Source organism: Podarcis cretensis, assembly GCF_951804945.1.
Source record: "Podarcis cretensis genome assembly, chromosome: 2".
Taxonomy (NCBI): Eukaryota; Metazoa; Chordata; class Lepidosauria; order Squamata; family Lacertidae; genus Podarcis; species Podarcis cretensis.
In genome coordinates this window covers 75,883,074-75,906,319 of record NC_137171.1, presented here as the reverse complement: position 1 = coordinate 75,906,319, position 23,246 = coordinate 75,883,074, and the positions used below count along the sequence as shown (strand labels likewise).

Genomic DNA, 23,246 nt, shown 5'->3' with positions numbered 1-23,246 from the left:
AATCCAGAAATCTGGATTGCCTGAACAAATGTTGGGGGAACTTTTACCACCTCTGGAAGAAACTGAAATCTAGATTCCCTTTTAAAAAAATAAAACAAAGGCTGTCATTTGTGTGTTAAAATTCTCACCACCTGTCCAAACACTAGCTCCCTCAATGAATGCGTGTGATGCTGCAAGTTTACAAACAGCTACTGTGATCAAGCTGTCCCAGTCCAGAAACTGGGACAGATGAGGCATAGCAGGTGTAGCCAAAGCTGGATCCATAAGCACCTGCAGATTGTGTATGTCCTCATTCAGAAAGTGTGCAGACAATTTCTCAGCCACAGTGCCTTCACCTTTCTAAGATTTAAGCTTACCTTGTTTTCCCATATCCATCCCACCACTGCATCCAGGCACTGGTCCGTTGTTTACTACTGTATTTTGTTTCCTCAATTTGTTAGATGCCCCTTGCCTGCCTCTGCTCCATAATGGGTGTATGGTATGGCCAGCATGACGAAACCGCTACTGGCGCCCAGAGGACCGTGTTGAGTGCCAGAGCACACGGAAACGCCGTTTACCTTCCCGCCACAGTGGGACCTATTTGTCTACTTGCACTGGCATGCTTTCGAACTGCTAGGTTGGCAGGAGCTGGGATAGAAAGCAGAAAAAATTAACAGGCATAGACCTTTTCCCAGCCTAAAAATGCAGTGGAAATAGCCGCCTTTTCCCTCCAAAGTAAGCACCAAACCTCCACTGGCAGGGAACGAAGTAGGGAGCAAAGTGGCTGTCATTTTGTCAAATCCAACAGTTAAATTACAGTGTAAGGTGAACCCACGGGGTGTTCAGAGCATTTCTGACAGGAATCAGCACATAAGGCGGACAGGTAAAGCCTTGGCAAGGACTTAAGCCGCCCTTCATCCCAGTCTGATTCCCAGGTGACATTCAAAATAAAACTCACCCTGCCACATGAAGCAAAGGGAGACATGGCCCTGTCATAGTTCAAGAGCAACCATTACTTTCAAGAAAGCTGATTCCTGTCAGGAACTCAGCATGTCTGTAAGGATCAGGCACCAGAAAAGCAGGATTAACCAAGGTGCCAGCTGCCCAAAAAGGTCCTATTAACTCATGTGTAAATTTTAGGTATCAAACATCTTAAAATCTAGGCGCTGGCTGATTTACAGATGTAGGCCTTCCATATCCGCCATTGAAGTAGCTGACAGGATCCCAATAAACAGAAACCTGCGACACACGACTCCTGCCAGCCAGTGAGATGAGGTCAAGTCTTTCAGAATGGTTCTTTATGCTTTTTTTGGTTTAATCCAGCCCCTTTCCCCCCAGACTTTCACCACAGGACTGTCAAAATTATAAACGGCGCGTGTAACCAAATGCCATGCAAACACCAACCAGCAAACACCAGTCACGGTTGAAGCAGTGTGTTAAAGGCAAAAGGAATAAAGAGGCAGAAAGCCAGAGTGGCATTTGTGACACAGAGACATGGTTTTAAAGAAAAAATAATATTTATTTGCAATATAAACAAAGTCCCAATATTGGGTTCAGGATATATAGGGTCACACATTTTTCCTTCATAAACACAGAAAGCAAAACTGTCCCTCGCTAACAAATTCTCATTTATACAAAGAGGATGCATCTTTCTTTTATCTTTCTTTATTTTTAAAAAGACCACCATTGGCACAGGAAGCCTTTATACAAATCAGCTTAACAAGATACAGATGCACTGTCTAAATCCCTGAAAAAATAAAAATTCCTCCTTGAGGTAAGATTCAGTTAGGAGATTCCGCATTTGCTTGCTCATCCACACACAAAGCACTCCACGCTTCCTGCCCCGATGACCCAGCAACCCCAACATTGCTAACATAAAAAAGGAACAAAAACGAACAAAACCACCAACAACAAAAAAGACAAAAATCATTCCAATATTCTGGTAATGTTTCTTTAAAAAATAAAATACACGCACACATGCACACATACCAATTCTGTGATGCAACAGCATTAAAACATTCTTCCACATAGAGCTTTATTTATTGGGGGGTGGGGAGTATAAAAACTGAATATTTTGAGGGGGGGAACTCCGTGGCTTTTAAAAAGTTACTTTCAGGGTGAAAGTGGAAAGGGAGATGAGAAGAAGGGAGGGGCTACATTGCAGGCAATGAAGTTTTCCCATGCCCGTCATGCCCTCTTCCTGGGGGTGGGGGAAATAAGCACCACTTCTCCCTCTTCCAGTATAATACATTAGTGAGAAATATAAACAAGTCTTCTTGTTGTAGAAGGCACAGCAAAGAAGTTACCCAGAAAAAAGGTTCACCAGAGAGCTCAAATGGGCTAAAAAAAAATCCACGTTTCCATGCCCCTTTTCTAAACAGCATAATTCCATGCCCTCCTGTGGTTCATATGAGAGTTGTCCACTGGTTACGCACCAAAATGTCTCTGCTCTGCTCAAGTCTTTTAAAATAGCAGAATCAGCTGATTCTTCTCACACCTCTCAGCTGTGCTCCTCCCTACACACACACACAAATTCACACACAAATTCACACACACAGAGACACAGAATTAAGTGCGCTGGATAAATGCCAACATCATTGAAAGTATTTTCATTGCTTCAGAAACTGGAATGATTTCAGGCCAGCTGGGTGATGTTAACAGTCATAATATGCTGCACAGAGCAGCTAAGAGCCTCGAAACATGCCTCTACCAGCTCAGATGGAGGAGACTCAGGTAGCATCAAACTGCGGCCAGAGGGCAACGGGTGTAGGGTAGGGGCGAGTTGTTTTTTTGGCAAAAGGTGGTGTTTTTAAGAAAGCACAATGGCGCTTAGTCACCTTGGCTGATTCAGTGCAGAAGAGATTGTGAATGTGGGCATGGCAGAGAGTGGTATTATCACCAACTGGCCCTCACAAGTCATGAAAACACCAACCGGATGCTAACAAGCAGCAGCAACAGGTGCCCTCTCTCTCTCTCTCACTCACTTACTCTCTCTCGCTCACTCCCAGGTACCCAGTAACATGCCAGAATATATCAAGGCTTTACAAAGTGTGCAAAATGCATTTGGTCAATAGAAACATTTTGATTTTTTCCCCGTCTTTTATCTAAAAACATGAACTCGAACAAGAACAGAATAAAATACTGGTTTTGCAACCTTGTCTGTACAAACTGTCAGGTACATACACATTTAAAAAGAGCTTGAACCCAAGAAGGAGTAAAGATTACCTCCTTTTCTTTAAAAAAAAAAAAGTAAACTGGGTTTTAAAACAACAGTCTCAGGCCAACACTTATTGATCAAAGGTTGCCAAGTGCATGAGTTTCCTTTGCTTTCCACACCGAGCAAACACACACAAGTCGTTCTTAACGTGTGCGTGTGTAATACATGTATGTGTGTGTTTGCATGTGTGTGTGCGGTGTGTATCATGTCAGTCTCTACACACCCAGGAAAGCAGCTATTGCCAGTAACAGCTGTGTTCAGAATGCCAGGCCATCCCCCACATTAAGTAACTCTGATAAGGTAACTCCTCCGAACCCATTTTGATTTAGCATCAGAATACTAATAAATGGCACAAGCCTTTTCAGTAAAGCAGCAATTCAGACAGCTCTGCTTGGAGAAACCAGTTCTTTCAAGGCTGGCTGGAAAGACTTTCCGCTTAATGGATTTGAAATGCTCAAAGAGAAGCGATTCAAGGCTTTGGGGGGTGTCCCCCAGAGAAAATCCACTTCATGTAGACTCCAAAGTGTTCAGTGGAAACAAGTTGTGATTGGTTGGAGTGGTGAAGTAGAGTTGTTCGGTGGGGGAACGGTTGTCACATGGGCTGTTGAGCCCCAAAGTTCTTTCAAAGTCCAGGAGCTGGCCCATGAAGTTAAAGTTTGGAGAAATGTTGGACTTTTTCCTTTTTACAAAGTCATAGGCATCATTGAGAGACAAGTTGAGCTTTTGCATTAAATAGGCAACAGTTACCGTTACAGACCTGCTGATGCCGGCTAGGCAGTGAACCAGAATGCCACATTTCTTAGAACGGGCCTCATCTGAAAGAGACAAAAAAGGGAGAGGTTGAACATGCTGGACCACAAGAAGCTGCCTCTCTTTAAACCAGGGCGAGATGGAAGCCCGCATCAAACAGCTTAGGTCAATTATTGCAACGGATTTGTTATTCATCATCATCATCATAATACATGGATTTCAATATCCATGTATTGCTGGATAACTGGTAGTTTTCACCCACAATTCTTTGTATTTCCTCACAACTATATGCTTTCCTCAAGTCTCACATGATGACTAGTTGCGTGAACAGTGGCAATCAGCACTGTGTAGTCAGAACAGTTTACAAATATTAGTTCATTAAATCTTGGCACATAAAGATGATGTAAGCATGGAAGTGTCAAAAAACGGAGAAGATAAGGAAGCAAGTCTCTTGAGGAAGGAAGACAGAATTGTATTTCTGTCTCTGAAGTTCCCTGACTCTTCTTAAGATGTAGTTCAGGCCATTCTCACTTCAAATTTAATTCTGGTATTAAGCAACAGCTAGGTGCCCAGCTGCAACTAGTCAAACTTGGCAGCACTGACATGTGTCAAAATACAACCACTAAGGCTAACTTTTTGAGGTCCCTTTTATTTTCAGAATCAGCTTCAGATGCTGCTGAGAAACGGAAGTTTGCTAAATAGTTGTGGGGCGTTTTTTTGGAAGCAATATAGCAGCAGAGCTCCACACACAAAGTTATCATCGATTAATAATTATATTCAAGCAGACGGCAGCAGGGAAAGGAAGGTGAGATGCTGTTTAGTGGCAGACACAAACAGCTTTCACAAGCTAAAAATCGGTGACTGACTGCAGCATGTATTTAAGGTGCATGCCTACACCTAACTGACACTGGCCAGTGACTCTTCCTACAGCAGTCAGTTTGAGGCTGCAATCCTATGTTTGTTTCTCTGGGGTTAAACCCTGCTGAACTCAGAAGGACTTGCACACACACACACCACTGCACAGTGAATATGCATGTTGACCCATAACAAAGGCCACACAGCCCTAAAGCACATTTATGCAGAACTTCATTCCACTGATGCCAAAGAGACTTACTTCAAAAGTACATGTTAAGGCTTGGCTGTTAAGCCCGGAAAAGTTTACAGCCTAACTACCTTAGCCTGAGACGGAAAGATGAGATAGCCAATGATAGCAGGGAAATAAAGAATGAACAAGTTTGACTTCTTAGCCCGCATTATTGAACAAGTCACGAAGCAGTGCCAGGTGACAAGGACTGCTTTAACACAGCCTCTTTTCAAGCAAAATAAATTTCCCAGAGGTCTTCTGGTGTCCTATTTGAACACTGGTTCTTTCCCCCTCTATTTAGTCTTATAGTGAATGAATGAGGTAAGCATTTCCTGTCATAAAAACCAAAGCAGAGTGTGGTTTTCACAGAAAGGGTGTTTTTTTTTGACTGAGCCGGTGTCTAAATACCATGCTCCCCTCACATGCCTTTAAGCAAAAGCAAAATGATCTACTGATAAGAGCAATAGAAGAAATAGACTTTTTCATATTGAGGTTTTGGGACAGTGCAAACCAACTAAGCTTGTACTTTCCCCCAGAGTATACTGGTTTAGAGAACACAGAACAGAAGCAAGCAACTTTAGCAGCACTGAGGTTTTCAAGCCTACAGTGCAGTCAAGCAGACCAGAACTTGTCCACTATCTCAACGAAACAGCTCTCTGGTTTGTATCCAATTAAGTCATATTTGCAGTACACCTACTGAAATCAGTGGACAAGCAGGTTTAGTCATGACTAACTTTAGTTCAATGATTTCAGTGGGTGTATTCTGAGTAGTGGGTGTGCATTCTGACTTAGCCAGAAACAAACTCCTGGACTGTTGTATTTTCAACTTTAGGGCACACAACTTTGTTAGGTAAATATGAGCCATTACCTGGCAGCCATATATCTATTCCTGCATCACAATAACAATTCTGGAAAGCTAGAACAATCCTAGAAAGGATCCATTTGGACACTGTGTTTCCAAGCACAATTCAAAATGCAAAGCCAATAATGTCCTACATACTTCTTGAGACCAATGTTTTAAAAAAACCAATAAAAATGTTATTTCTCTGGTGCTGAAGAGACACTAAGGTTTTCTCCCTGGGGAGAATACTACAAAGGCAGGGTGCCACAACTGAAAAGACCCTTTTTCCAATTGTCATCTGCCTCACCTTAGAAGCCAAGTGCATTGAAAGAAGGACTTCTGAAGATGACACTTGTGAACAGGCATGTTCATATCAGAGAAGGCACTCCCTAAATGACTGTGTTTTTATCTTGCTCATTCTTGTCATATTAATTGGCTGAATTTAATTTATTTAGATGTGCCCATTCTCATAGCATCTGTGAGCTGCCATGGAAGCAGAAACGCTGACGGGCAGGATCCAAAGTTTTAAATAAAATAAGTTTTAGGTCCTTTAGGAGTTATGATCAGCATAGGGATTTTCTCTCCAAATAGCAATCATAAACCCCTGTTCAGGGCCTAGCTACTTCACACATGCACACCCATCATTTTATGACTTCAGCAGCCAGAGGTAATTTGAACGCGTTTCTAACACAGAACTTTCATCTTTGTTCACATGTTTAGCTTTATCTTTAGGAATCAAGGAACATACACAACATGAGCAAAACAGCTCTTTCTTTTTCTCAGTGGTTTTCTAAATGTGCCCCATTAAATTTTGGGGTTCACAATGATGTGAAGACTAGGAATGGCAGGCAGCTTTCTCTGAAAGGCAGATTGCCCGGTTCTACTGATCTTCCCCCTGCCATCTCCTGGAGCAGGTAAGTGCTGTGTGCCCCCCAAGGCAAGGATGGAGAGTTTCTGGCCCTTCAGATGTTTTGGACTACCAACCACCACCAACCCCATCCATCAGCCATGCTAGCTGGAATCAAGCAGTGTCCGGCAGTCCAGCCATTCCCCATCTTTGTCCTAGGGAAAGGTGTCAGAAGGAGTGGTTTGCCAGGTGAGGCAGAGCTGCTGCAGCAGCACTGTCACTCAGTGAGAAGGGAGAGGCAGGGGTGGGATGCTCAGGTTCCACCCACCCACAGCCTCACTGCCCCCTCACTGCCTGGCAACGCTGCCAGGAGACTATTGCCGCAGCTTGCCTCCAATGGGTAAGCGGATCCTGGTTCTCAGGTGGCACATGGTGATGGGGGGGGGCAATAGGCAATACTCCCTGTGTACGCACTGCAGAACATGTCTGTAAACATTTGCAGCACACAGGGGCTTCCACAACAGATGCTTAGCAGATACTTCCTTGTGAAAAGTCTTTCCCCAAAGTCTAAAGCTTAAAAATGCCTGCTTTATCTACTTCCCAAAACAAAGGAGCTTTCAGAAAGGTATTCCGTTTTCAGAATTATTGGACCCTCAAATTTACTCATAAACAACATGAATAGGAAATCAGGGACATATAGTAACATAACATTTAAACAAAAATAGACCATTTACAGGGCAACCCTACATGTGTCTACTTAGCCAGAATCCCCAGGGACTTCAATGGAACCAACTCCCAGGTAAGAGTTTACAAGATTTCAGCCTCAAAACACCAGCATGTAGTTTGTTAAACAACATTTAAAATTTCTGCAATGTAACTTAGTTTCGCGGCAAATATAATGCCCACAAAGGTGGAAATTATAATTTAAAGCACAGCTCTGAAGCCCCAGACAAAAAACAAGCCATCTTTAAAACTGTTCCACCACAGCCAACTGAAGCAAAGCTTTTTGATTTTGAAGTAAAGTCTGAAGTAGGGAAAATCAGTGTCTGACACTGGCACAATCACTAGCTACCAAAATTAGGAGGTGTAACATGTATTGCATGGAACCTAACAGTGAGCAGGTACTGAACCCCCAGGACTAGTTATGGAAAACTACTGATTGCTAAAGGGGCTGGTCCGCCGAGAACAGGATGTCCAACACCTACCAATGAAAGCAATGGCCTCGGGAAAGAATTGGGAGAGATTCTGACTCCAGTGATCCGAGATGGGAATCTGTTTGTACTTGAATTCTCCGTCGTGCTCAAACATGTTGGGGAGGTTGGGAGTAACATTCAGAATGTACTTGATGCCGTATTTGCCCAAGACATCCAAGTTGGTGGAATCTTTGGCACAACCCAGGTACAAATAGGGAAGAATCTGGACAGGAAAGGCCGGCTGGTTGTTTGGGACCGGGCTCCCATCGGATTCCGTGGCACTGCTAGGCTCCCTGTCCGATTCCCCATCCGAACAATCGGAGCTGATCCTCAGGCCTCCCAGACCAAGGACCGATGTAGGAGGAGAGTTGGTAGGAGATGAAGTGTCAAGATTGGTTTCACAATGCTCCGAGTATTCTGTCTGAAATTTGTTGAATCCACCTGCAGAGGGGAAGAGAAGGCGCACTTTAATATCACTTGCATCCTAAAGCTACCAATACCTGAATACTTATTCATTACCAGGAAAAGCCACATATTTTAGCCATCTGTTTCCTCCTTAGCTAAACGCACCCTGAAAAGTCCATTTACCTAAATTCTTTGCTTCAAGCGTATGGTCTGAATTAGGCCCAGATTGGTAGCATGCTGCTCTGTGTACAGCCACGTGGGGAGGAAAGACAATGGCTCCTAGCATTGCATCCTGTGCGAGGGGAAGGATAGCTCAGTTGGTTAGAGTGTGGTGCTGATAATGTCAAGGTTGCAGGTTCGATATCCGTTTGGGACAGCTGCATATTCCTGCATTGTAGGGGTTTGGACTAAATGATCCTCAGGGTCCCTTCCAACTCTACAATTCCAACCAAGGGCTCAAAAAAGCACTGGCACTGCCATCCTATACATGCCTCCTCAGAAGTAAGTCCCACTGGGTTTCATGGGACTTACTTCTTAGCAGGGGCCCGGTTTTCGCACCCTCCTCTTCAGTGGTAATTACAGTTGCCAGCTCACCACAGCACAATCCTAGCCTGTTCATGTGTGACTTTACACAGCAATTTAATATCCGGGAAGCAGCCAGTGAAAGTTTTCATAGCATGGAGATGTTTTAGGAACTGCTAACGCCTGCAGACCAAGGTGCTGTTGAAGCACAGGAGCAGGGGCTCAGGAAAAAAGTTGGCAGCCTCAACAGAAGTGCCAAGACAGCAGGAAATTTCAGGTGACTGCTGCAGTTTTCACTTGATCACACATCAGTTACACTAGTATTACTGAAATGTGCTGTATGGCTCCACCTTTTCGTTTTGCCATGCCAGGAAAATGCTCTGAGGTGAGAAATCTGTGCCTCAGTGTAATCTTTCGAGATGTAATGAGGATTACATGACGAAATGTTCGTCAGTTTAAAAACCAATTCCTGCATATCAGAAAACTAGACTATCAGGGAGAAGAGTAAGCTTCAACCTTCTCCCAGACATTTAGCTTTCTACATGTAGGGTTGTTGCTGCTTTGCTGTTGTTGCTGCTGTTGTTATTTGCTAAGGGGAGACATTCAGTCATGAAAAAAACACTTCACCTATAGTCTGAAGAAATTAAATCCACAAAAACTAGTATCTGACTACCTGCTTCTTAAGGAAGAATATCCTAAGCACATATTCAACATATGCCATGCATGCTTGACTTGAGAAAGAAAAAAGTGGGTGGCAATATTAACATTTAATAAAATTATAGAAATGATGTCTGCCATTTTTCTTCTCCCACCCCCTCCCCCAGAGGGCTCCTGCGCATTTAAGATGAGCAGAAAATCAGCAGCTGCCACTTCCTAGCATGAAAATGCAGTGACAAGAAAAGCTTCACCTGTTGAATAACTAACTGCCTGTCATGTAAATGGCTAAAAGCAAAGGGGGCGCTGTTGGGCGGCGGGGCTGGCTGGGTGTGCATGTGACAACTCTCACAGCAACTCGGCTTGAAAACAAAAGTTCATTTCCAAGCAATGAAAACTTCATTAAGGAGAGCCGGTTCAAATAGAAGGCATTGTAAGATCTAGTCTCGAAGATATTGCTCAACATGTGCGGAAGGTATTAAGATATGCTGGGGCCAGTGAGGGTGAGGAGGAGACAGGAACAGAAGTTTCCTTTTTCAAAATTATAGAGTGTTTGGCCGCTGCCCGCTTATCACTTGGAACAGCAGCACAACTGGAGAGCTCAGAAAACAACCCGTCACCGAGTTGAGCAACTTGCTCCAATATTGTTTAAGTAAACTCAAGGATCTATTGAATGTGCAAGTAAAGGTCAGGAGTAAAACCATTCCTTCTAATCATTTCTCTTTTGGCGCCTCTTTCCGACAGAGCAATTAGGCAAGAAGAAATTTAATTTGCTCCTTCGTGTACATTAAGGAGGCATTTAGCAGTCATTACGTGGATCTGATAAACAGTGTCATTACGAAAAGTCTCCTGGAAATTCCAGGGGTTTGGCATAGTTGTGGCAAGGTCACTGAGCAGCATACACATCCCCTGCCATATTCATTCATGAAGGGAAGAGAGGGAGAGAGAGAAGGTTCCCTTTTTTTCCCTCCTCAAGGAGAAAGACAATATGGAGAAGCCATTTTGGAATTTTAATTGGAAACATTTCCCACTGAGGCCCCAGAAAAAAAGCTAAGCGAAGGGAAAGCAGCAGCAGCTTAACTCCTCCTTTTCTCCATTGCATGCGAGTTTAAAGGAACTAGGGGGGAGTTAAGAAAGGAGGGAGATGCCAGGAGTACAGAATTCAGTTTAAATAATGCAGAACCCTCATGAGAACTACGGTATTTAGGATCTTGAGAAAGGAATGGGAAGCACCAGTGCATTTCTGTCCTCAAGAGAAGCTGAAGAAGTTAACATGGCAGCATGAGTTCAGCTACTAAAAAGAGCCCTGAAACCTATAGTAGGAAAGAAGAGGATCCAGCATCCCCAATAACAGTTTCATTCTCCTCTGCACCTCACGTATACTGCCCTCCTACCATCAGAAATCCCATAATCAATCTACCAGTCTATCCATCCGCCTTGTTGCAAGTGACAATATTGATTTGGTGTTGCCTACTGTTCCTGCCTCAATCCTGCCGCCCAGTGACCACAGCAGTGTTGTGGTGTGTGTGTGTGTGTGTGTGTGTGTGTGTGTTTTGGGGGAAGCAAAGTTATTATCTTCATCCTGGTAGGCTCACTCAGAATGACTGTTTCGACTGCTTCGCAATGCCCCTCTTTTTTTGGGGGGGGGGTTGTTTTAGGAGATCTGAATGGAGACTTTATAGTGGACTAATATCTCAATTCAAAATGCACTTCATTCAGAGATTGAGAGGCATAACAGAAGCATGGCACAGAATGGCACCAGAGAGGTAATTTAATTCAACCCATTGCCCAAAGGCAAGCACATCCCTTCACCAGAAACACACACACCAGGAAGCACTGCTAAAGCACCTGGATCTAGTCTCAATGCACAAGATCAAACTTGGGGAGGAGGGTGCAAAAAGAGATGGAGAACTGCATATGATCAATACACCCACCCTTCCCACAGTTGTGGTTACTGGCCTCAAATAACCGCATGTTGTGAAAGAAGTCTTTTAGGGGAGATTGTTACCACTGTGTGAGAAGTTAGATCCTTATTTAATTTTCTCCGTCTGTATAGAGGAGATCTCCTAAAGGGCAACTAAGGAGGGAAGATCATAGATCCACACCAGGTGGGTGGACAAGGTGGGAAAACTAGGGATGGTGGTCAGGAAGAGGGAGGAGGGACTATTCCAAAACAGATGCTCACAAACCGGATTTCAGAATGAAGAGGCATGGAGGATTCACTCGGTGAATAGACCCTTTCTGCCCCATTCACAGATATGGAAGAATCGGGCAGGAATAAGACCTTCCGTCGCTGGAACAAGGGAGATGGGAGGGCATAGTGTCTCCCACGCGAGAGATTTGTACCGCGCGGGGAGGGAGGAAGGGCGGCCGGCCGGCGGGAAGAGGTGCAACAAGAAGGGGAATCCGAGGGTTCAGCGGCCAATATCTGCCCGTACTCGGCACATGAGACCATTTTGAAAGGCGAAAGAGCAGGAGCACAATCCTTCGCCAAAACGAGAAAGCTATAATGGCCTTTAAAGGGTGGGAAAAGTGCAACAACAGACCAGAAGTTTCCTTCCATTATTATCCCTGATTTCTTAAGGGCGGCATTCCCAAAACACACTACAACGGGAGGCGAATCCTCAGGAACTACGGAAGGGGGGGAAAGCTGCGATCCGGATCCGGATCCAGTCTGCATGGTGGTGAGAGATTAGGGGCGGGGTGTGGGATTGCTGTTAGGCGGGAACCACGCCGGTCGCTCCGAAGGGGGGGGGGTGTACTGCTAGCTAGCAGACCAGAGCTATCCGGGTGGGGAGCTTCCCCGCGCTGCTCAAATCGATCCGACCCCTGCCCGTCTCCCTGCCAGCCCCGTCCACAGTCCCGCGCCCCCGGTACCTTTCAGGTAGAACGCCTTGCAGCCGTCGTCGCGCAGCTTCTGCAGCAGGAGCCCGAGGACGGAGCTGGGGGCGCCGCTGTCCTGCTGCCACTCGGCCGTGGCCTCGTCGTAGAGCAGGACGGTGTCCGCCTTGCAGCGCTTGGCGAAGCGCTCCTTGTCCTCGTTGTTGGGGATGATGGAGCGGATGGGCAGGTTGCCCTTCTTGAGGCGCCGGAGCATCAGGCTCGGGATGGCCAGGTTGATGGCGGTCTCGATGTGCGACGACTCGAAGAGCTCGTGCGGGCGGCAGTCGAGCAGCAGCAGCGAGCTGCCCCCGCTCGACTCCAGCTCCTCCTGCAGCCACTCCGCGCTCTTCCACGGCATCGCCGCAGCCATGGGAGCCCGCGGGGTGCTGCCCCAGATCTGATTTTTCATGAGGATCGCAAGGGAGGGGGGAGGGCAAAATCGCGGGGAGGGGGAGCGGAGGAGGAGAGCGGCCGCGCGTGGAAAACAAATCACTGGCGCGGCGCGGGGGGGGGGGGGGAGAGGGAGAGAGGAATGCCCTCTGCAGCCTACTGTCCAAATCACCGAAGAAGCAAAAGAGTTAGTTCAAAAAAACAGGATCGTTGTTTTAAAGGGAGAGAGAGAGAGATCCGGCCAAGGAGCCCGCGCTGCTTTGGAGATCCAAGCGCTCCAAGCGGATCGGCGTCCGCGTTCCCCTCGATTTCCTCGCCCGCAGCAGAGAGACGTTTCCTTCCACTTGCAGGAGCAGAAGGCGGGAGGGAGCGGGGGAGAAGAGCCTGGCTCTGCTCGTGCTTCTGGGATGGGGGAGGCGAGGAAGGCGCTGGCCAGGCTCTCGGGGCTGCTGCTCCGCCTCCTCCCCGGGAAAGGCTGCTTTCACTTGGTTCGGTTTAAGGCGCTGCTGCTGCTGCTGCTGCTGCTGCTGCTGCTGCTGCTGCTGCTAGAAGCGCCGCGTCGTCCCGCTCGCTCCATCGCGGGCTCAACCTGACAGCCTCAATTAAAAAGGGGCTTCGCCATCGGATCGGCGTGTCATGCTCTGGGAGGCGGGACTCGGCGCAGAGGGAGGGGCCAGCGGGGCGGAGAGGCCCGCCTTAAAGGGAAAGCGGCGCTCTTGCGCTCGGGCAGATGGCTACAAATGTCCACTTGCAACTAGCCGGCCAAGACGTGTGTCCCGCCCCCGGTCTCCCTGACTCGGCATCTTTAGAAGCACGTTTCTTTCTTGCTCCGTTCTCCAGTGTGTGTGTGCCAAGTTTATTTCAATGACGCTGAAATAGGAAGCCCCGTTGAGCTCCGTGAAATTTTCCTCCGGGAATAAAGGGGGGGGGGCTCTGGAATGGGGGGCGGACGGCGGACCCATAGGATCTCACTCACATCTGGTCCAATCGATTCCACCAGAAAGGAATGCTTTTCTTTTTCCTTACATTTGTTTAGAAAAGTCCATAGAAGATTGCCTCGCTTTAAAAGGAGGAACAAGAAGGGATCGTGGCTGAACCACGTAAAGTGTTCCTACCTTAATGCAACAGTGTTTATGGACTAGTTATTATCATTCAGGGAGAACCATAATAATACTTGTGGCCAAGAAAATAAGTATTCAGTCCCTAGTCCTAGAGACATTTCAACGCCACCGCTTCAGCTTCAAGTGATTTATGACAACAACCAGCCTTCCCACATCAATAGACTGGGGCTGCTGTGAGGTTTCTTTTTCATGTGATTTGAGGACTAGTACCATGAGCCAACTCCGCCAGAGATTATCATGCTTGCCTCTGTGGGACAAATAGGATTCCGTCGGGAGCTTCGGTGCGCCTCTACACAACGTCAGGTTATAATGAGCGGGATAGTCCACGATGCGTGCAAGGGCTTAAATATAATATACGGCTTCAAACCTGGGAAAGGCAGGCGCTGCTCGCCCCAGGAAACGACCAAAATTGTCCCCAGAGAGCTGGATGCTGGAAAGAGAATGATCGCATTATTCAGACAAAATAAATAGTAATAAAAAGGAAATAAAATATAAGCGGGGGAATAGAACGACTCGGCTTTCAGTGTTATTGACCGGATTATGATTCTACATTCATACTGAGTACTTGATTGACAACCTGCTCCTCATGCCTTACTGCTTTATTTAAATAATAATAATAATTTCCTTCTTGACTTTCGCCTTTTAACGGGCGCCAATGAGCCGCTTAGGTAGGCGGTGCTGAAATGTCAGAGGCCTATCAGGGGAGGGAGGCGGGGCTTTTAGAATCTTGTGTATCAAGTCGCTAAGCGCGGGAAGGGGGACCGAAGGAAGTGAATGGAGCAGCGAAGCTAGAGCGGGCTTGCGAAGAAGGCCAGCGGTTAGCCTTCCTGGGATTATCGTGCGGTTGATTCTAAGGCATTGTGAAAAGCGAGGCGATGCTCCTCCGCCCTTTGCCTTTGCTTTCTTGCATGCTGATGCTATTCAAGGCGTGCAGGCTTCGGCATGCCCCGATGGGCAACTCGGGGCCTCCTCTCACAGAAGCTTTTGGTGATCAAGGTGTTTTTAGTGCACACCTGTAAATGTTAGGTATGCAAGAAACGCGTGTTTACTAAAGTGCATAAAATAGGCAGATGAGTCACGCAAGACGCTGGGGTTGGCTGCAGCTGCCGGTTTTGTAAAAAAAAAAACACCAACAACTTGCTGGCAAGGCTGAGTTTGAATGGGGTGTGAAATGGCCCTTAGGCCTTTTGACTTTTATAGGTTGTTATGCAAATCAACACTCTAAAGCAAAATGAGTAATTTCTCTTCAAAGAAGGCCCATCTTTTCCAGCATCCTGTTCACACAGTGGCCAGTCAGGTGCAATAGAAAACCCCCGCACGCAGGATCTGAGCACAGGAGCACTCCCCACTCTTGTTTTTTTCCAGCAACTGGCATCCAGAAACATTGTTGTCTCAGTAACTGTGGAGGCAGAACATAGCCATCATGCCTTGTAGCCATAATAGAATTGCAGAGTTGTAAGGACGCGGGTGGTGCTGTGGGTTAAACCACAGAGCCTAGGACTTGCTGATCAGAAGGTTGGTGGTTTGAATCCCCACGATGGGGTGAGCTCCTGTTCCTTGGTCCCTGTTCCTGCCAACCTAGCAGTTCAAAAGCACGTCAAAGTGCAAGCAGATACATAGGTACCGCTCCGGCGGGAAGGTAAACGGTGTTTCCATGCGCTTCTCTGGTTCGCTAGAAGCGGCTTAGTCATGCTGGCCACATGACCCGGAAGCTGCACGCTGGCTCCCTTGGCTCCCTTGGCCAGCAAAGCGAGATGAGCGCCGCAACCCCAGAGTCGGCCACGACTGGACCTAATGGTCAGGGGTCCCTTTACCTTTACCTAAGGAGCCATGAGGGTCACCTAATCCAACCCTCCGATGGAGGAATCTTTTGCCCAACAGGGCTCAAACCCATGACCCATTAATAGTCCCATGCTCTACTGACTGAGCTATCCATAGCCCTCTCCTCCACGAATCTCTTTGAAAGACATCTAAATTGGTGGTCATCACTGCCTCCTGTGGGAGAGCGTTCCATAGTTTAACTATGCACTGTGTGAAGAACTACTTGCCTGTCCTTAATCTCCCAGCATTCAACTTCATTGGATATCTGTGATTTCTAGTATTACGAGTAAGGAAGGAAAATGTTCCTCTTTCCACTTTCTCCAGCCCATGAATAATTTTGTACACTTCTATCATGTTGCCTCTTCCTCACCTTTTCTCTACCTATTCTGGTGCCACAGAGCAAGGAAACACAGGTGAGGTTTGTTCCTTTATTTATTTCAGTGTCAAATGGTTGAAGGCAGAGGGAACACCTTGTAAATAAACAAGCAACACTCCTACAGATATGGGAGAACTGAATAAACATTTTGACGTTCTTTGACATCATCCAACCCGTGGAGGATCAGAAGGTTGCCCCACCCCCCAACTGGTACTATAAAAAGCATTGACAGGCTTTGTGCTTCTACTGCTGTTGCTTGCAATTTCTAAAGACACTGTGAGATGCAAAAACATGCGGCTTGTTAGGCCACATTGGGCAAAACGTGGCATAGATTTGCATCCAGTATTGCAGAAGTGGAAGGCAGCTCACTCAGAGTATTTGCTCCTCCCTTCCCCCACCCCCTGCATTGCTCCCCCACCAAACAAACAAACAAACAAACAAACAAAAAACTCCACAGGGTTAGGTGGACTACCAAACATTGTGGACTGTGTCTTATGGGACTGTATTAGGTGAGTGGGTGCGGGAGTAATTGCCCCAAACTGGGCATAAAATTATTGTACCACTTTGCACAAACCTCCCAAGTTTATGTGATTTCCCCATACAGGAGAAAGGAGAGAAAGATGCATTGTGCAGGCTTGCCTTTTGCTCACACGACATTGAATACAACCTATAGCAATTCAGTCTTCCTAATCCCCGCAACGGGTTGAGCTCCCGTTGCTCGGTCCCTGTTCCTGCCAACCTAGCAGTTCGAAAGCACTTCAAAGTGCAAGTAGATAAATAGGTAGGTAAGGTAAGGTAAACAGCGTTTCCGTGTGCTGCTCTGGTTCGCCAGAAGTGGCTTAGTCATGCTGGCCACATGACCCAGAAGCTGTACACCAGCTCCATCGGCCAGTGAAGCGAGATGAGCGCCGCAACCCCAGAGTCGGTCACAACTGGACCTAATGGCCAGGGGTCCCTTTACCTTTAGCTATGATTAAAACTTGTTGGCTTGCTCCCTAACAAAGAATTCAGAGAGCAAATATGAATGTGGGGAGGGGGGTACTGTCCCCATTTGTTGTTGCTTCTGATGCTGGATGCTTGCCATTTTTGCATTTGCTGTTTCCTATTCTTGAACTAAATAAAATATACCCCCTTCCCCCTCATTGTCCCGAGTGTACACGTCAGGGTGGTGATTATATCACTCCAGTGCAGGTGTTGGCTTTCCAGATTTGGAACTTAGTACATAAACTACAGTCCAAGAGCATGGGACGCTTCCATCTGGATACATACCGGTACTTTTTTTTTTTTTTTAAAAAAAGGTTTGCTTGGAAGCACTCTTACTTGTGCAGAGCTCAGGCACAAACCTGTCAGACTAGTATGCACAAGGCAAACCATCTCCACTTCACCCAGATAACATTCCTGGTCTTTGCAGGAGATTGTATATCCCTGGAAATGCATAAATACTGCAAAATGCTGGAAGGGAGCACCGCGATCATTTATGAAAGAAGCAGTGTGTATTTAGTAATTCAAAGCAAGTGTCAAAATCAAAACACACACATAGAATTTGGTATAGAATTCAACATCCTAAGTATGGCAGGGTTCCACAAAAACACTTTCTTTTCAAAATCAGCATTGATTATCTGTAAGGAGGAGACATGTATGGTATATTTCTTTGACAATGCACATGCTACAGCGGAAGATGGAATCCAGCCCAGGTGGGGGAAACCAGTGGCCTGAAGAGTTGGTCTCTGTTGGATTTGATAGTGCTGAACAAGCTGGACCAAAGGTTTTTGACACCTTTGTCTTAATTTTAGTTACTGTTTTTCTCCATCCATTCTCAATACAAGCAGGTTTTACAGAGCATCCTCAGTCTGCGGCTTCTTTCCCTCCAGGGCAGAGGAAATTATTGTTGCTCTAAGTGTTTAACCCCAGAAAAGAACTTTTTTTACATTGCTGTACTAGCTATACTGGCAGGTAAAATACCCAGGAATCAATACTTCGTAGCTTGTGTGATGAGTCAATAATTTTTCAGAGGATGTTATTTAACTTTTCCTCTGTATTTTCACTTAAACTTGCTTTCCTTTGATGGAAACTTTACTTCTCATGCTGGGTCTTCCATAGGAACAAAACATTTAAGAACAACTGAGGGGAAAGTACGGCAGAAATGTCATTAAATGTGAACTTACCCTCATTTGAAACCCTGGAGAGATTTAACATTTGGAATATATTTTTCTCAGTTTCTCTGCTACACAAACCTTCCAAAAGTAGTTTTGTATACATGTATCACTGCCCTGCCCTCTGCTGGACAGAATAAGTGAGGCAGGATCAAAGCCTGGAATGTTTATGGTAGCAAAACTGGTCATGAAAACAATCACAGTCAGTTAAGGTGCTCATCACAGGAAAACTCTTCTCTCCTTGAGGTCCCAGGGACTTAGAAAGTAATCTGACTGTTTGAAATAGCAAATGGACATACATACCTCTGCAGAGACATATTGGACCTTGAGGAAGTCAGCTTTCCAGTCATTCTCCTCTGATGTCACAATCACTCCCCACTTCTGTCTCAGAGTCTTCATGGAAGAGGAAAGACAAGAAAAAGAGAAAGGGGGAGGGCGAAATTGGATCCCTTGGACTGAAGATCATACTTCACACACACCTCCAAGCCTCTTTTCCTTCCCTGTCACACTGCTAAGGAAGGAGTGGCCAAGTTCTTCAGTGAAAATAGCAAGGGGACTGAGGGATGAGGCTTTGGTACACGAAAGGACGCCACCTTGGCCTGCTCCAGAGTACATCTTAGGAGTTGCCATGGAGATGCTACCAGAAACGGCCTGTGATGAATCATCCCAGCCCAGGTGCTATGATATGAGTATTCATGCCATGTACCAGAGCCATCATTCGTGAGCCTCCTCCGTACCTTATCATGTCATAGCCAAGGACATATTCAGCACAGAGTGGCTGCTTCCTAAGGCAATTCTGTGGCAACCTGTAACGCATGCCTTTCAGTTTTGGGGCCAGGATGATGATGTCCCCTATATGCATATCTGAGGAGGTGCTTTCTGAAACCTCTCTTTGTACAGGATGGTGGGCTCCCTCCCAACGGAGATGCTTCTGTGGTTGTTGAGTGACAACAATGCATTGGTGACTCATAAGGTGGCCCTTTTTTTGCTCTGGCGGCCAAAAAGATCAGGAAGAAGCCATAAAGCAGGCATAGGCAAACTTGGCCCTCCAGATGTTTTGAGACTACAGTTCTCATCATCTCTGACCACTGGTCCTGTTAGCTAGGGATAATGGGAGTTGTAGTCCCAAAACATCTGGAGGGCCAAGTTTGCCTATGCCTGCCATAAACTGTGCAGAGTACTAAATTGAAACTCAGTGCAGATGTGGAGGCATTCCTGTTTTCAAGTATCTCACTTTATATGTGTCTGAGTTATATTTTAAACTGATTGTGATTGGACTGAATTGTCATGGCCTTCGGCTAGTACAATAAACTTATTTTGAAAATGATGGTGATGAACCTCAGCCATGGATTTAGGGTGGGGTTTAGGTCTGCAGAACTCTAGGAGTGGTGATTTTGTGGCAGCCACGTGAGCACAGATTGGGGCAAAGAGTCTGGGGTTTCACCAGGTGGGCACTCGCGTAGCATTTTCTCATTTTCTCCTTGACAACAACAACATTTCTGACCTGCATACAGGAGCAGCTTGCCTGGTAGGGTGAAGCTGTAGCAATAGTTTCCTAGTAAGGGACGTCACTATGACTTACCAGGAATTGGCAGTGATGTTGAGGTTGCACCGGCGCAGCTAATCTGGTGCCACTGCTGGTGCACCTGTGCAACCTGGACCTCACTGCTCCTCCACCCTTTGCAGGAAAGACCGGCAACAGCCCTGCCAGGAGGCTATTACTGTGGCTCTTCCCCTATGCTCAAGACAAGTGTAGAACTGGGTGCTTGTGCCTACACCATATTCGACTGCAGAAGCATTCTGCTGCATTGAAGTCCTCTAGCTAGCTGTGTGCTCAGGACCAGAGACAGGGAGCCTGTGGCCCTCCATATTTTGTTGGACTGCCATTCCTACAACCCATGACCTTTCGCCATACCACCTGGGAGCTGGTGGGAGTTGGAGGTCAACAGCACCCCTCCATTCCACAGGTTCCACGCTCCTGCTCAAGACTAGGCCTGGTAGTCCAACCTATTAGAAAGAAGGGACCTAAGGCAGTCATTTTGATTTGACATTTCAACAGGTCTACGCTGAGTAAAACTTTCCTGGATACCCCCTTGTCTTTTTTTAGTCTTCAGTCCAGGTGGCCAATAATGCCGGGTTGGGTGCAGCAAGGATGACAAAGCAGCAGCCTAAAGGGACCAAAGCTGGCTGAATGAGGCAGCTGAATGGTGAAGCCACTCACTGCTGAAGCCAGACCTGCTTCAACTGCTGGAAAGACCCCACCCCTCAACTGCCTCTGTGGGAACAGGACCCCACATTCCATGTGCCACCTGATTCCATACTATTTACACTGTTGCATGCCACCCCAATCTCTGAGCGGTGTAAGATCCTAGTGGTTCCAGGCTCTTACCCAGATTCAGTTTCCTCAGGAGGAGAGGCAGTAGAGGCTGTGGTGTCTTTATGATACATGGTTTAGTTACACATATATGCAACCTGAGGCTACGATGGAGGGGCTCACAGCATTAACACACCAATAAGGCCTTGCTTCTCCCATTGCCACAGCCTTGGATTCCAGCAGAAATCAAGCATGGATCTCAGTCTCTGGCTTCCGCCTGCTTCTAACCCTGGTTCTCATGCACTCTGGCTATTGCCTTTCTCACTACCAGCCAGGTGAGGAAGGGGGTCCACCCATTTGCCCCCCAGCACAGAGCAACCTGTTATACTCTGGCAACGAAGGCCATTCTCTCACAAAGGGACTTGCCTGACCTGTTCAACAGTGGACTCCTCCAAAAACACAACAATACTATAGTGAGGAGCTGCACTATATACAAGGCCCATAGTGCTCATCTTTCTGTTGTACATAAAGTGGGCCGATTTATTCCCACTTAAGGATCAAGCCCTTATTGAGGGTAGGAGGGTTCTGATATGGCAAGGCAAGTGGGAATGTCAAGAACTTGGAATGAACACATTCTTGCTAATGTGTGCAAAAGGCTAAGCTTCTCCAGAAAAAAAAGTGTGTGGGGTGAGGATGTATTCAGAGTTTTTATGCCAGCCTTTCAGCTCCTGCACTAATTTGTGCTATTTTTATCAATGCTAATGTTGTGCTATGATAATAAGGTTCCACAGGAAAGTTTAGAATTCACGTTTTCTTTTATAAGCCACTCAGCAGAAAGTTAGCTCTGCAGCCTGCGCAGTGCCTAATCTCGCTTCATTAGCTTCTTCCACCCCCATGAAACTGTCAGGTGGCTTTGGCCAGGCAAGTTGCCTCTCAGAGCTGCCGTGTCAAAGGAGTGGCGGGTGAACGTGAGAAGCCTTTTAACTCAGCTCATGACATACACAGCTAATCCATCTCCTTCATTATGCCATTTCGCTCCTTTATTGACAGTCCCATAAGACATCAAACCCTAACCAAACAGAAGAGTCTTCGCCACTCCATATATACTAACAGCAAATCCATTCTCCCAAGTCTGAATCTGTATGTGGTCAAAATGGCACCATCCATGCACATGAGGGAGGTAGCAGCAGGTTTGGAAAAATACCCCCTTAAAAAAAACAAGGCTTTATACAGAAAAACGGTGTTGGGGTACCAAAATTCTGCTTGTCCCATGAGGAGAAAGCAGTGGGTCTGAACTGTTTTCTATTTACCCCACCCCTTTCCCTGGGAAAACCCCCTTTTTACTACTGGATCAGAGCAAACACCAATTCAATGGTAAAGAGCAGGTTTTTCTGTAGGAAAGTGGCGGAACAAACAGAAATGTAGACAAGTCCAGAGTTGGGGCAATAATGGAGTGCATTATTGTGATGGGGGAGAAATTCACAGTTCCCCAAACAATATGCAAATCACAACGCAGCTATCCTTTGAAATTTGTGCTTGTCTGAATTTTGTGGTGAAGTTCTCCAGCAATACACACATGCACACACAAGACACAGGGCTGCCATCCTTGCACACTCCACTCACCAACTCTGGCCTACCCAGCAACCCCTGTTCTCCCACTCCTGGCCAACCCCTCCTCCCTTTACATGTCCTTCATCCCCATGCCTATTCCCTCAGCTTTTCCGACCCTCTCCTCCCCCACCTGCTCACATTTATCCCCAGTCCCTCCCTTGGAGTCATCTCACAGTAAAGGAGTTATGGAGCGCATGTATTCAGGAACAGATATAGGGACAGGGATGTGTGTATACATTTAACTTGTGCATCCAATTAAAGCTGTAGGCCATCATTTTGCAACATATACTCCTTGCATGCCCCCATCAATTAGGGATGGCTTCACCACTCCCAGAATAATTTTCTCTGGCCACGGCATGGCAACCCCCCCAAATTTAAATCAAGGTATGCTAAGAAACACTGTCTTTGCTTTGGGCTGTAATATTGAGGTGGAAAAAAATATCCGTCTTCTCTGTGCATCTGTTTCAGATTTTCATCTTCAGAAGAACAGGGAAAGGAAAACAACCCAAAGCTGTGGGATGGGGGGAGGTTCTTCACAAAGGCAGCTTTTGGCAAATAAGGGGAAGCAGGGCCCTTTCAAAACAGCCTTGTTCAACAGCAGGTTAGTCTGCCTGTTCACCACTTAGCAAGGTCCCCTAAATGAATAGGGCAGGAAATCTGCTAGTCAACCTAACTAGCTGAAGAAGGCTGCAAGGTTGAAACACATCTAGCAGCTGGAATAGTTATATGCCATGTTTATCGGGGATGAGATCTATTTCTCTCTGTTCTCCCTGATCTCAATGTGTTTAGACTTTTTATATTTTTAAACTTATTAGTTATGTTTTTAAACGTGTTTATGCATAAGTAGTGGCAAACTGAGTAAATTCTCTTGCATCGTAGGACTTCTGGCCCTATTTTATTAAGTTTTGACTGGAATCAAACAAAAAAGAGAAATTCCTGCCAATGGCATGGTCGAAACATGAAATATTTTTCATCTGTAAGAGGCTGTCTATGGTGGTAACTGAAAGTTTCGTTTATCTGAACTATGATGCTAGATAGATATAGATACAGTGGTACCTCGGTTTAAGAACAGTCCTGTTTATGAA

At 46.2% G+C, this 23,246-nt stretch overlaps 1 protein-coding gene across 1 annotated transcript; it reads right to left on the bottom strand.

The window, feature by feature from the left end:
- Positions 1-1,477: 1,477 nt before the first annotated feature.
- Positions 1,478-13,285, bottom strand: DUSP7 (dual specificity phosphatase 7). The gene is made up of 3 exons (XM_079967726.1): positions 12,370-13,285; positions 7,924-8,352; positions 1,478-4,011 (listed from the first exon to the last, which is right to left on the bottom strand). The coding sequence occupies exons 1-3, from the start codon at positions 12,782-12,784 to the stop codon at positions 3,704-3,706; spliced, it is 1,152 nt and encodes a 383-aa protein (XP_079823852.1). The 5' UTR covers positions 12,785-13,285; the 3' UTR covers positions 1,478-3,703.
- Between the last annotated feature and the right edge of the window lie 9,961 nt (positions 13,286-23,246).

Coding starts and splice junctions, on each gene's coding strand:
- DUSP7 (XM_079967726.1), bottom strand. CDS start 12,784: ATGAAAAATCAGATCTGGGGCAGCACCCCGCGGGCTCCCATGGCTGCG. Junction 8,353..12,369: donor CAAGGCGTTCTACCTGAAAG/GTACCGGGGGCG, acceptor TCCCCTCTGCAG/GTGGATTCAACAAATTTCAG. Junction 4,012..7,923: donor CGAGGCCATTGCTTTCATTG/GTAGGTGTTGGA, acceptor TGTCTCTTTCAG/ATGAGGCCCGTTCTAAGAAA.